The sequence below is a fragment of the Erinaceus europaeus genome, chromosome X, assembly GCF_950295315.1.
Source record: "Erinaceus europaeus chromosome X, mEriEur2.1, whole genome shotgun sequence".
NCBI lineage: Eukaryota > Metazoa > Chordata > Mammalia > Eulipotyphla > Erinaceidae > Erinaceus > Erinaceus europaeus.
Window position 1 is genome coordinate 126,341,419 of NC_080185.1, and position 13,695 is coordinate 126,355,113.

Genomic DNA, 13,695 nt, shown 5'->3' on the forward strand with positions numbered 1-13,695 from the left:
AAAAGCTGTGGTGCCAGAGGCTTGTTGCAAAGATGAAACTGAAAGATGAAAGGGAGGCTAGAAATGAAATTAGGAGGCGTTTTGGGGGTTTTCTGGTATTGGTGGTGTTTTCGTAATGGTCTAGGAATGTGGTAAAGAAAATCTGGGTCAACACGGAAGCAGTGAAAATAAAGATAAAGGAAATCAGTCAGAGAAGACTGATTTTTACGGGTCTTGGCTATTGGTTTGGATTTGGGCGTGTGTGGAGTTTACTAGTGACGTCATAACAAATTGCTAGAATCGGTGGTGCTAAAGAATATTGGAGGGCAAGAAGTCCAACTTGAGTAGCATGGGGCTATATTTAAGGTATTTGCAGGGCTAGGTTCCTTTCTGGTGCTAGCGGAGAATCTACTTCTTTACCTTTTTCAGCTTCTAGAGACTGCCTGCCTTGCTTGGTGTGTGACCCCCTTCCATCTCCAAGTCTATCCATGGCAGGTCAAGTCATTTTCACATCACATCACGTGACACTTCTTTTTTGTCTTCCATTTCCACAGTTAAGCACCCTCGTGACTACCTTGAACCCACTTGAATTAGCCAGGTAATCTGTAATCTGTCTCAAGGGCATCTGCTCAGCAACCTTCATTGGATCACTCTTTGCCTTGTAACTTAAAATACTCACAGGTTCAGGGGATTAGGGTTGTGAGCATGTCGGGGGCTATGATTCTGTTTTACTTTATTTTTTTTTACACTATCTTTATTTACTTATTTATTAGCTAGAGACAGCCAGAAGTCAAGAGAGGGATTCTGTCTCCTGTAGAGGGTAGGAGTAGAATGAACACAGAAAGGAAGCACGGAAGGCGGGGGGGGGGGCAGGTTTGGGGGCGAAGCTAGTGAGTCCTATCAGATGCACCTCATGGTTGACCTTACCTCTGAGTTGAGGTACTTACAGTAAGTGAAGTAAAGAACCCTTGCCCAGCTGGGCTTCTCGAAGGAGCTTGCTCGGTGAGACTCAAGCCTAGGAATCGTTTTCAGAGAGGCAGAACAAACGACATGGACCAGACCATTAGAAAACACCCAAGGGTTGGTTAGTTGGGAAAAGTCCCCAGTTTTTAGACAGCAAGCCCAGGATAGTAGAATTCAGTGGCAGACAGGAGAGAGGAAGGGAAAAAAAGAGGGAAAGGCGTGAAAGCCTCACATTATGTCATCACCTGCCAACCAAATAGCTGTTTTGTAAGTTTCCAGTTGAAACAAATCTTTCTTTAGGTGTTTGGCGTCTAGAAGAACACCTCTTGGAATGATAGCTTGCATCCAGAGCACCCCAGCATGCAAGGCTTGCCAGTACCCTGTAATGAAAGCCTCTCCCACTTGGGGATGTGATTAGAACAGGTGTTGGGGGATGGGGGAGCATCTGTGGACACTCTCCCAGGGACCCGCCAGCTAATCACCAGCCAAGCTGCCCATTCTCCTCGGTCGCCTGGCCACCTGCCCAATCCTCCTTCCTTCCACTCACGGTTCCGTGGCCTGATCTAACCCTCACGGTGGGCCAGTGGAGCTGGGAGCTTGGAAGTGTGGCAGTTTGTCGTAAGGGGCTCCCATGATTTCCCACGTCCTCCTGAATGAGGACCCATTCAGAAAACGGCTGCTCTATAGAATTTCCTGACAATGCTATGCACGTGTGACTTCCTTCCATTGTAACGAAGGTTGAGACGCATCTGCCCCCACCCCATTTCCCTTGGAGACTCATTCAGTTTATGGGAATTAAAAGGAAACAGTTGGTAACATTTTGTGCACACCACTCCCACCTCCTTCTGTTCATCTTCTAAAGTCCACCTTGCACATTTGCCTCTTCCGGGGGCTTCCCCTGTCTTCCCTCATCCGTGGCCCCTGTCTTTTGTTATGTCGCCTGACACCGTGTTCACAGCTTCTCTCTCCCTCGGACCCGTCATCCCTGAGATGGGCCAGATGGCACCGCTTCTTGCTGCTGGACGGTACAACTGAGGGGCTTCAGTATTTGGAGGAAAGAATGAGTGACATTTTCATTTCTCAGAGAAAAAGAATATTTTATAAAGATCTTCAAAATGGCACGCGTGCTTCCTAGAGACATATGACTGAGTGATCTAGCAAACTTAATATATATCACACGGCAAGAGTTGGATCAAAGTAGAAAAAAGTGGAGTCCACTGTATCTGATCGAAAGGGCCTTCCGGCAGGGTGGGGGGGTGGGGAGCAGTTTGCAGGCAGAAGGTTTGGAAAATTGGCCAAACCCCACTTTGCATCTAGAAGGTGTGCCAGTGCTTAATGCAGTTCAATAAGTAATACACTAACTAGCATTTGAGCCAAGCACCATGCCAAGTGCTGTGGCAAGCACAGGAAAAGATCCAGTCCTGAGCGGCTGCTGCAACGCCACCCTCCCCTGAGTAGCTCCTCAGACTGGCATTGACGGCAGGACGGAATGCCGCGCTCTTCCCTGCTGTCTGTGCTTAGACTGACCTGAGTCTCCCTTCACTGTTCTTTGCCTGAACATCACTTTCGTCTTCTCTGAGCTCCGAGAGCGCATCCCAGCTCCACTTTGCCAGCTGTGTGAGTCAGTCTGTCTTTTTTTTTTTTTTTTTTTTAACTCCAGGGTTATTCCTGGGGCTCTATGCCTGCACCATGAATCCACTGCTCCTGGGGGCTAGTTTTCCCCCCTTTTGTTGACCTTGTTGTTTTCTTATCGTTGTGGTTGTTACTATTGTTGTTATTGATGTCGTCGTTGTTGGATAGGACAGAGAGGAGGGGAAGACAGAGAGGGGGAGAGAAAGATAGACACCTGCAGACCTGCTTCACCGCCTGTGAAGTGACTCCCCTATAGGTGGGGAGCCGGGGGCTCGAACCGGGGTCCTTGTGCCTTCTTTCTAACCTGTTGAGAGATCCTTGAAGGCTGTGGCTAGATTTTATTCTTTTGGCTTTCTGCCTTGGTGCTGGCTCAATTAACTCTGTGGCTCTGCTGTGTGCAAGACATTGTTCCAGACACTGATGGTACTTTCCTTGAAGAGCAGCGCCAAGCCTCCGGTCTCCAAGATCTTATATTCTAGCGGTGGGGCAGAGGGAGAGAGATGGGGGCAGGGAGTCGAGAGGATATTTCGCCAGTGGATGGATAGAGAAGACCCCCTGAGATGAGGGAGGAAAGTTAACTGTCGTGATGGATAGACTCCCAAAGAAGTGCCGCCGGAGCTGTGTCATCGAACCCCAAAGATCTTGAGGGGGCGGGGGGACGTGCTTGGTGAGTTCAAGGGATCACAAGGTGACCGAATGGAATGCCCAGAGCAGAGCCAGGAGTGGCGTGGGAGGAAATGAGGTCACTGTCTGAGTCTGTTCTCTGGGGCTGGGTTTGTTCTGGTGCATTCCTTGCTGAGAGGATGGGAAGTCCCCAGAGGGTAGAGCTGAGGACAGGCAGGCTGTGTTGGGTTTTAACCAGCTGGGCTGGAGAATAGATTATGGGAGGAAGGGCAGGAGTGAGGGAAGCCAGGAGAGTGAGTGCTTGGCAGACTATAGTCAGAGTGATAATCCAGGTTAACTTGGCCCAGGATCAGAGAAGTGGCTGATGAGTGTGCCAGATTCCAGGCCCGGGAGCCAGCTCAGTGCCTGACATCCGGCAAATGCCTCTTGAATAAATGGCAGTGTTTTCAGTGGGGGTCACAATTGAATCTGCCTCTGGAAAGTGAGTGCACTCTGAGATGGGCCCCTGACATCATAGCTGTCCAGGTACAAATGACCTGCAGTTGATTCTGTCGAGGTCCAAAGCAAAGCCAAAGAAAGGGGCACCTCTTTCCTCTAACTTACATGCTTCTGATGGGAAGGGAGAAGGAAATTGACTCTGAGAAAATGCTGTTTTTCGGCAAGCAGCAAACAGTGTTCGGGGAGGACCTTCCAGCTTCTACCTCCAAGCCTTCTGTTGCGAGAGGGGCCGGGGCCAGTGTGTTTCTCAGCTCTGCAGCCTTGGGCTTTCCGGTGCAGCTGACGGCTACAAAGTCTCCACTCTGGGCTACCCACTTAGGCTTGCTTTGTACATGGTATTGCTAAATGGTGGAAGAGGTTCTGAAGATACTGAACTTGATTTTTTTTTAATATTATCCCCTTTTTTGTTGCCCTTGTTGCCCCCCTTTTTAATCGTTGTAGTTATCATTGTTGTTATTGATGTCATCGTTTTTGGATAGGACAGAGAGAAAATGGAGAGAGGAGGGGAAGACAGAGAGGGAACGAGAAAGGTAGACACCTGCAGACCTGCTTCACTGCTTGTGAAGCGACTCCCCTGTAGGTGGGGAATCAGGGGCTTGAACTGGGATCCTTACGCCAGCCCTTGCGCTTTGCGCCATGTGTGCTCAACCCGCTGCGCTGCCGCCCAACTCCCATGGACTTCCATTTCTAACCTGCTCTGCACATGCTCTGTACTGTTACTCATCTGTTGCCATTCTACAGATAACAAGATGAGCCCCAGCCCGGGTTGCTGAGGGCTGCTGTTGCCCAGTGGGTCAAGCAGAGTGTTAGAGAAACCACAGGTTTGCTACATAAACGGAGGTGTGAATACAGAAAGGCCAGTTGTCAGACCCACTAAACATGGCTGCTGGTGACGTGAAGCTGTCCCATAAATCTGGCTGAGAAAATGCCTCAGAGGGTGATCTGCACCTCAGGTCCAGCGGGTGGGCTGCCCCACTCTCCCACAGCCCCCCAGTGGGCTGGAGCTGATGTGCGTGCCACCCTCCTGCCCGCCTCAGTTCCTCTGCTAATGGCCTTGAAAGGGAGAAGGTTCAAAGCCGCTTGGTTCCCAGGCTGGCTGGCTGGCTGGCTGGTCGGCTGGCTAATGAGCACTGGGCCCTGTCCCCCGTAATGAGCCAGGGGTTTCTGTGGGATGCTTTCCCTCCCCGCTTTCGGGGTTAGGCAGTGGAGAATTCACAAAAGCTGCAGAGCTCTCCTGGGCTACCTCAAGGCAGCCGGCGGCGGGGGAGCAACAAAGCTGGCGGGGGTCGTGCCCGGGCCAACACTGTGCTGAGTGTGGCATTGGACCACCTGCCAGCCCGGGCCTCCGCTGGAGATGGTGACAAGCCCTTGATGGGAGTTTTCTAAAGTGTCACCATTATTATCGTTGTTCTAGCTTAGCAAACGAGTATTGTAGCCACAGAAATGCTGCTTCTAATGAGCTAAGTCATTATTAGTCATCAGCTTCGTCGCCGCTCACGCAGCCCCTCCTCCCCCATCTTTGTCTCTGCTCCTCTCTGCCCATCCATCCACTGGGTGCGAACGTAGGGTTGTTCAGAAGAGCAGAGAATGTATACCAGAAGGCTTTCCTTTAGCACAATCGTCTCTGCCAAAGTCAGTGTTTTTCCCCAGGAATCTGAAAACTGCCATGGCGTGAGTTAAGCATGATCGTTTCCTCTGGAATCCTGGGTTTGATTTCAAGCACATTTCATGCCCCTTCCTACAGTCAGTGCCTCTTTTCTTCTCCGGAGCCTGGTTTGGTATTACAGAGTCAAAGGCCCTAAAAACACACACATTTTAACATGCAAGTCTATACGTTCCCAGTTCTGAAAGGCTCTTTAGTTCATTAATTAATGTTTCTCCATTTTCCATTTCAATGCAAGGTAAAACTTGGCTGTGGCACAATGAGATTATTGTGATTAGGTACAAATTACGGAAATCACAACTTCAGTAACTTGCCAGCTTGGAGTAAAGATTAAAAACAAAAAAAAAAAAAAAAGAAGAAGAAGAAAATCACCAAAAAGAAAAGAAATGCTGCTTGTAGGGGCTGGAACTTGGGAGAAAATGTGAGCTGGTGTGCTGGCCAGCGCTGTTGCCCTCGCCTCACTCTTATTTCCGCAGTGAGCAGAAAGAGAATGATGTGGAGTGTACACACATTTACCCTTCCATGACCTGTGTTTGGAATGATTCTGAGACGCTTTCAAAGCTGACAGCTCCCCACGGCTGACCCCCTCGTGCCTAATTCGATCTTCCGTTCTGTTTCCAGATAGCTGATCAGCTTCCTGGGATTTTGCTGATGACACAGGAGAGCTTTGCCTGAAGATGGAAACACTGGAGTCGGAGCTGACCTGCCCTATTTGTCTAGAGCTCTTCGAGGACCCTCTCCTGCTGCCCTGCGCACACAGCCTCTGCTTCAACTGCGCCCACCGCATCCTGGTGTCCCACTGTGCCACCAACGAGTCCGTAGAATCCATCACCGCCTTCCAGTGCCCCACCTGCAGGCATGTCATCACGCTCAGCCAGCGAGGTCTAGACGGGCTCAAGCGCAACGTCACCCTGCAGAACATCATCGACAGGTTCCAGAAAGCCTCCGTGAGTGGACCCAACTCCCCCAGCGAAACTCGCCGAGAGCGCGCCTTCGACGCCAACACCATGACCTCTGCCGAGAAAGTTCTCTGCCAGTTCTGTGACCAGGAGCCTGCCCAGGACGCGGTGAAAACCTGTGTCACTTGTGAAGTGTCCTACTGTGACGAGTGCCTGAAAGCCACTCACCCCAACAAGAAGCCCTTCACGGGCCACCGGCTGATTGAGCCAATTCCGGACTCGCACATCCGGGGGCTGATGTGCCTGGAGCACGAGGATGAGAAGGTGAATATGTACTGTGTGACCGATGACCAGTTAATCTGTGCCTTGTGTAAACTGGTTGGGCGGCACCGAGACCATCAGGTGGCAGCTTTGAGTGAGCGCTATGACAAATTGAAGGTTAGTCCGATCCGCCTTAAGCCAACCCCTTTCTGCCAGCGAATGTCACGGAAATAAAAAGTGTATGCACTTCGGGCCACGCGGCAGGTGAAGGCTTCCCTTCACCTTTGTTATCTGATGCGTTTTAGCATGTTTTTTTGGCAGCCTGTAAATGTTACACAACCGGGGATGTTGTAAAAGTTGACTGCTGCTTGTAATTGTAGCGTTGTCAAGGTGAGGGCGAATTGGAAAAGTCTGGGTCATTTTCAGTCCTTGCAGTTGAAAGAGTGAGAAGAGAGGGAGATCAAGGGCGAAGGGCAGATACAATCAGGGTTAGGGTGGGTGGGAGAGTGGGCAGGGAGGTCTTTCCTCCCCCCACCCCTCGCTGGGGAAGGTGCACTTCCCTGCCTGCCACCGTCCCTGCATCTAGTTGCTGCACACACACACAAGACGAGCAGGGTGCGAATGAATGAAGGTTTGGAAGGACATGTGACTTTGTCTTCCTTGTGTAAACACCAGCCAGCTGATGTGAGTGAGTGAGTGAGTGAGTGAGTGAGTGAGTGAGTGAGTGAGTGAGTGAGTGAGTGAGAGAGAGCACTGGCTGTCTCAGTTTTCATGGAAGAATTCCTTTTCGTGTGGGCTTTCTTACTCAGTCGGGTCTCAGACAAGGCCGTTTGAACTTCACTTTGAACATGAAAATGATTACCCGAGCTCCAGCTCAAGGGAATGCTAATTATTAGGCCCATACGTCAGATTACAAGCTCTCTGTCTGAATGTGGATCGCAGGCTCCGGGAAGGAAATCAGCCAAGTCTCCGGCTGTCTGTCGAACTCGAGGCGACGGTGGGTCTGTGTCCCGGTATTAAAACTACAGCTGAGAGAGTTTGCACTGAGAGTGCGAGAGTCTGTCCACCAGCTAATTTTAGATCACAAGACACCAATTAAAAGGGAAGGAAGTATAAATTAAGAGCTTCCAGTAAATACACACTGAAGGCCTTCCTCTTGGGGAAAGACACACACCGGAGTTGTTGAGCAAACAAAATGGAGCAATCGCATGCTCAGACGGGTCTCCCCCACCCCCTTCCGAGTGCGCCATCACCTGTAACTAGCACCTGGTCTTAATGCTAATGGCAGGTTACGTGTCCCGGGACCTCACTGCTTACTTAGTGATGGTGGGATTAAGAGACTGCGTCCGTGATTTGATTTTGCTGGGGTTTTTGTTTCGTTTTGTGGTATCAGGGACTCCTTGAGTACACATGATTTCTTTGCTCCTGGGTCAGCCTCTTCATTCTTTTTTTATTTGGAGGGGGTGAGGCGCGGAAGAGAGAGAGAGACAGAGAGAGAGAGAGAGAGAGAGAGAGCCAGAGCCACAACAGCGGAGCATCCCTCAGTGAGAGAGCCGCTGCCTGCACTCCTTGTTGCCAGGGCTCTAACCCAGGCCAGGTGAACTCTCTTCTCCCTCCCTCCCTCCCTCCCTTCTTTCCTTCCTCCCTTCCTTCCTTCCTTCCTTCCTTCCTTCCTTTCCTTCCTTCTTTCTTTTTCTTTTTTGCCTCCAGGACTATTGCTGGGGTTCGGTGCCTGCACCAGGAATCCTCTGCTCCTGGAGGCCATTTTATCCATTATTGTTGCCCATGTTATTGCCCTTGTTGTTGTTTTTATTGTTATCGTTGTTATAGCTGTTGTTGTTGGATAAGATAGAGAGAAATCGAGAGAGGAAGGAAAGTCGGGGAGAGACAGACAGACAGACACCTGCAGACCTGCTTCACTGCTTGTGAAGCGATCCCCCCCTGAAGGTGGGGAGCCAGGGGCTCGAACCAGGATCCTTATGCCGGTCCTTGCGCTTTGCACCATGTGTGCTTAACCCACTGCGCTACCGCCCAGCTCCCAACTCTCTTCTTTCCAAGCCAAGTTTTACTGCTTCTTATGTTGAGGGGAGTGCGCCTGCTAAGGTGAATCCCTGCTTCCCAGTGTCACTTCAGGGGAACAGTCATCCCTGGGCTGTTTCCTTTAAACTACCTTGTGACAAATGGCGCCAATCCACCTTGGGGCAGGGGGTTGGGGGACGAGCACAGGGCCTCACATGCACGATGTGATGGAACAATTTCCTGGCCCCATTTTTTTTAAAATTTAATTTACTGTCTTTATTTACTTATTGAATAGAAACAGCCAGAAATCAAGAGGTAAGGGGGGAGAGAGAGAGAGAGAGACAGAGAGAGAGAGAGAGAGAGAGAGACCTGCAGCACAGCTTCACCACTTGCAAAGTGTTCCCCCTGCAGGCGAGGACCAACCTGGGGTTCGAACCCAGGTCCTTGCACATTGGAACATGTGCGCTCAACCAGGTGCACCAGCACCTAGCCACCCCAGCTCCCTTTTTTTTTTTTTTAGCCAGAGCACTGCTCAGCTCTGGCTTATGGTGGTGCAGGGGATTGAACCTGGGACTTGAGAGAGCCTCAGGCACAAGAGTCTGTTTGCATAACCATTGTGCTATCTACCCCTGCCCCCCCAGCCCCAATTTTTATTCTATATTTTTAGAGAGACCCATGAGAGGAGAGACCACAGTGCTGCTTCTCCATCTGTGGACCTCCCCTGTGGTGCCGGGACTCAAACCCAAGGCTTCACGGGTGGTAAGATGTGTATGCAGTCAGCCCGCTGAGCCACCTCCCAGCCTCACAAATCGATCTTTAAACATGGAGAGGAAGCTAAGCTCAAGGTGGAGGGGCTTTCTAGCATGGCACACAGCAGTGACCAAAACAAACCTGGCTCCAGATAAGCGCAGGCGATGTGTATTTGAGTTGGTTGGTCCTCTTGTGACCTGGGTATGACACGGGTATGTATGTTACTCAGCGTTCCACCGACTAACGCTGCGTTTTAATTCCTCCCCCATCAGTATTTGATACAAAGCAGCCACTCCCAGACTGGCTATTGAAAGCTGGTAGTCAGTTTGTGCTCTGTATTTGTTCGTTGTTTACATAGCATCTCCACGTTTAGGAGGAGACAGTGTGAGGCTCTGGCCCTCGTGGTGATGAAACGGAAGCTCTTCAATTACAAGCCCTCCACACCTGCCTCGTCAAGCCAGTGGGCCTGCCGTCCTTGAGACTGTCACGGGCAGACCCTGACAATTAATGACACAGACTAGCCTGCCTTCTAATTATAGAAACAGAAGCACACACAGCACCCAGTGCTCTGAAACACATGTGCAGCTGCTCAGTCAAGTATGTTTCAGAGCATTTCTCTAGAAGCACCCCGCAGAATGTGCTTGGGAGCTTTTCAACAAGTAACATACCAGCTCTGCACATTTGTTCTAAAACACGCCATTGATGGCAGAGTAACAACAGTCACACGACTGCATGACATTCGGGTGTCGCTGACATTTCACTCGGCGCATATTGACGAACATATGTGCTTCCTTGTCTTTTTTTTTTTTTTTTTTTAAAGAAAAACCTAAGTACAATATAAACACTGATTTTTGAAGATGGACCCAAACTAAAGAAGGATGTTTCTGTTAGTTGTTACTTTGGTCTAAGCAAGAAAATGTGTCCTGAAAGTGGGTTCTTCTGGTACTTGAACTCCTCCTGTAGAGATGGGTGTGGGGGAGCAGGAAGAGAAATCGCAGCTTCAACCCTATTATCACCTTATGCTAAAGCAGAGCAGGGCTCTCTCAAATCCCAGAAATAGATACAAACATTGTTTCTTAGAGAGAGAGAGGGAGAGAGAAAGATAAAATTAAATCGGTTTGAGATGATATGGCTATATAAAGACAGCCAGGAAGATTTGAAGGTTACTTTCATTAGTAAGTAAGACCATGAATTTGCTTTATTAATTTTAATTAATTAATTAATTTTTGCCACCAGTTTTATTATTGGGCTCAGTGCCTGCACTATGAATCCACTGCTCCTGGTGGCCATATTCCCCCCTTCCTTTCTCTCTTCCCTTCCCCTCCCCATCCCTCCCCTCCCCTCCCCTCTTCACCCTTCCCCTTCCCTCCCTTCCCCTTTTCTCCCTTCCCTTCCCCTTCCCTCCCCTCCTGTGCTCACCTCTTCATAGGACACAGAACTTGAGCGGGTTAGGAAGAAGGAGAGACACCTGTAGCAGTGCTTCACTGTAGGCACCGGGGCCTTGAACCCAGATCCTTGTGCATGGTGATGGGTGTGTCACTGCCTAGCCCCTAGATTTAGTTTACTTATTTAGCTATGTGAGGTCTCCTACTCGAAACCAGTTTTGTCCCTCTGCTAGTAAAAGCCCATTATATGATGAGGGGGATTCTGTAATGATCAGGAAGAATAATTAGCTCTTGCGACAACACTGAACTCTGGGGGACATTTTACCCCGTCCTGAGCCTCAGTATACATAGAGAGAATTGAAATATCCTTCTATGCATTCCAGTTCTTCTCTGGAAGGTAAAAGACAAAATCTAATACTTAGAACTCATGCAAATAAAATCTTCCACTTCACCCAAAATAGCATCATGTCAGTAAACTACTTTGGAAAGCACTCAAAAGACTGAAGCACCGAGAAAATTAAACCAGCATTTCCCAAGCCCCACTTTCAGATCAAGAGAGAGTGTTCCTGGCAAAAGCATAGGTCTCTAAATGGAGGATATCACAACGTGGACCTTTTTACATCCTTTTAATTGAATTTTAAGAAGCCTCTCTCCTCCAAACTTGGATTAGAAGTTGGGTTTGTGAACCACATAGCACATGTGAGAATTAAACATAACTCACTGCAGAGTTTCCAAGGCATTGCAATGCACTGTCCCTTTCTTCTGTTCCAACAGACAATGGCAGAGTTACTTCTTTTCTCTTGTTACACCTATAAAAATACACAAACTGAGAAAATGTGGCAGGCATGCTTCTCCACCCTCCAGTGGGCATGGTGGGTCTTACTCAGAGAGTTATCTGGTCTCAGTGCCACTAGTGGTCAGGCTGAGAAACTCTTAGCTGTGAAGAGAATTTAGTGTTTGTCACTATATCCATTTTCTTTTTAAAGAAACATTTAGTGATTTTGGAAAGAGACAGAAATTGAGAGGGAAGGGGGAGACACAGAGGAGAGACATCAGCAGCCTTGCTTCACTGCTCATGAAACTTCCCCCCTGCAGGTGGGGACTGGGGGCTTGAACCCCGGGGGGGGCGGGGGTTCTTGCACAATGCATGTGTGTGCTCAACCAGGTGCACCACCACCTGGCCCCACTATATTCACTTTCCAGGTGTGCCTAACAAGGGACCGTTAAACTGGACGGCCCAAGCAACAGACTGTTTGCCCCACACTTCTGTAAGCCCTGTGTCCAAACACAAGGTACCAGCGAGTTTGTTTCCATCTGAGGGCTGTGAGAGGAGATGGGGGAAGTCTGAATCTCTGTCCTTGGGTGGTAAGCATTTGTCTCTTCACAGGGCATTCATTGTCTCTGTGTGCTTGTCTTCCTCTCCTTTGTATAAGGGCCCAAAGGGGGGCTCCCTCTGTCTACTCCACTGTGATGCTGGCATAGCTGACCAGATGTGCACTGTCCCTATTTCCAACTAATGTCACCCTCTGGTGCGCTGGAGGTGCCCGTTCTACCTTTTACTTCACTTCTCTTTCCATCAGCCGGATCGGACATAGGGTTTTTTGAGCGGTCATGAGAAAGTAAACCAGTGTTTGCTTAATAATGATGGAAGTCATTGCGAACAGGCCAGTCCTTCATGGAACCCTGTAGAGAATTCCAGTAAGTAGATGATAGTCCACCATCTTCAGAGCACAGCCACTGACCCCAGGACTGAGGGACGGAGAAAGGCTCCCCCGAGAAAGGGCTACTACACCTCCTGTTTCTAGCTTGCTCTTGAGAAAATGGCCTTTTTACTGGTAATTGTCTATACATTTCCTGGTATCCTCCTTTCATCCTTATTTTCTTCTTACCGCCTGTGGCATCCCTTACTCGGCCCTATATAGTTTTCAGAGCAGTTCACAATAATTACAGGTTAAGCTAGAAGCCACTATAGGAATGCCATGTGACATTTCACCACGTGGTGCTGCTGGCAGTTGTGAGAAGGTGAGACACGTGTCTTCAAGAGTATCTTGTTGGTCCGGGAGGTGGCGCAGTGGATAAAGCATTGGCCTCTCAAGCATGAGGTCCCGAGTTCAGTCCCAGGCAGCACGTGTACCAGAGTGACGTCTGGTTATTTCTCTCTCTCCGATCTTTTTCATTAATTAATAAACAAAAGCTTAAACAAAGAGTGTCTTGTACGCGCTCAGCAGTTCCAGTGCCCCTGTTCCAGACACCACTCTGCCTGTGCTGTTTTAAACGGAGCAGTGCTTTAGTCTACCATAGATGCACATGTGTGTAACATTTCCGGGAAAATGTGTTTTTCAAATCTTGGTAAGTTATGTTAAACCGATGTTTTCATTTTCTTAGTTTAGTACGAAAACATTTATGATGTACAGTTTCTTTCTGACATCTGGAGGCAGAACCGTGGCAAAATAGTCCCCAAATATTTACGACAATACACAGAGTAGCAGAGTGCCCAGGACGTGCTTCTAAAGCCCAGGCTGAAACCGCATCCTCTCTTCCCCTTCCCTCCCTATCTGTTCCCTTACCTGTCTACTCAGCCACCCCCTTCTGCAGAGGCACTCGTTGTCATATGGTGGGAATCTGTTTTGATAAGCTCTGGAGAGAACAGAACAGAAATACCTCTGGGTCCCGCATACCCGTAACTCTCAGCACTGTCGCTCACTATTCCTGCACAACAGCAGATGACTCCTGTGTGAATCGGGGCTGACCGTGTTGGCTTGCGGAGAAAGTTGGGGAACAAGAACAAGCGTATCCTGTCATCCCTCTGCTTGTCCTTGGCACAGAGGACACCTGCAAGCTGTTAGGACTTAGCAGTACGTGCTGGAAACCAGGGAGAAGAATGGGGTGAAGGGGCAGACTTTGGGGAGGGGCCCCACCTGCTAGTGTTTTTTTTTGTTGTTGTTGTTGTTTTTAACCAGAGCACTACTCAGCTCTGGCTTATGGAGGTGCTGGAGATTGAACCTGGGACCTTTGTTGCCCA

General features: G+C 49.3%; 1 protein-coding gene across 6 annotated transcripts in view; it reads left to right on the top strand.

Moving 5' to 3' along the window:
- The window catches only part of MID1 (midline 1), a 322,962-nt gene that overhangs the window by 221,797 nt on the left and 87,470 nt on the right, over window positions 1–13,695 (top strand). For 5 of the 6 annotated variants that reach the window (XM_060183090.1, XM_060183091.1, XM_060183092.1 and 2 more), the window contains exon 2: window positions 5,981–6,696. In XM_060183090.1, coding sequence (XP_060039073.1) covers window positions 6,037–6,696 — 660 coding nt within the window. In that variant the 5' untranslated portion in view covers window positions 5,981–6,036. The remainder of the gene's footprint in view (window positions 1–5,980; window positions 6,697–13,695) is intronic. The other variant, XM_060183093.1, reaches the window with a different exon arrangement.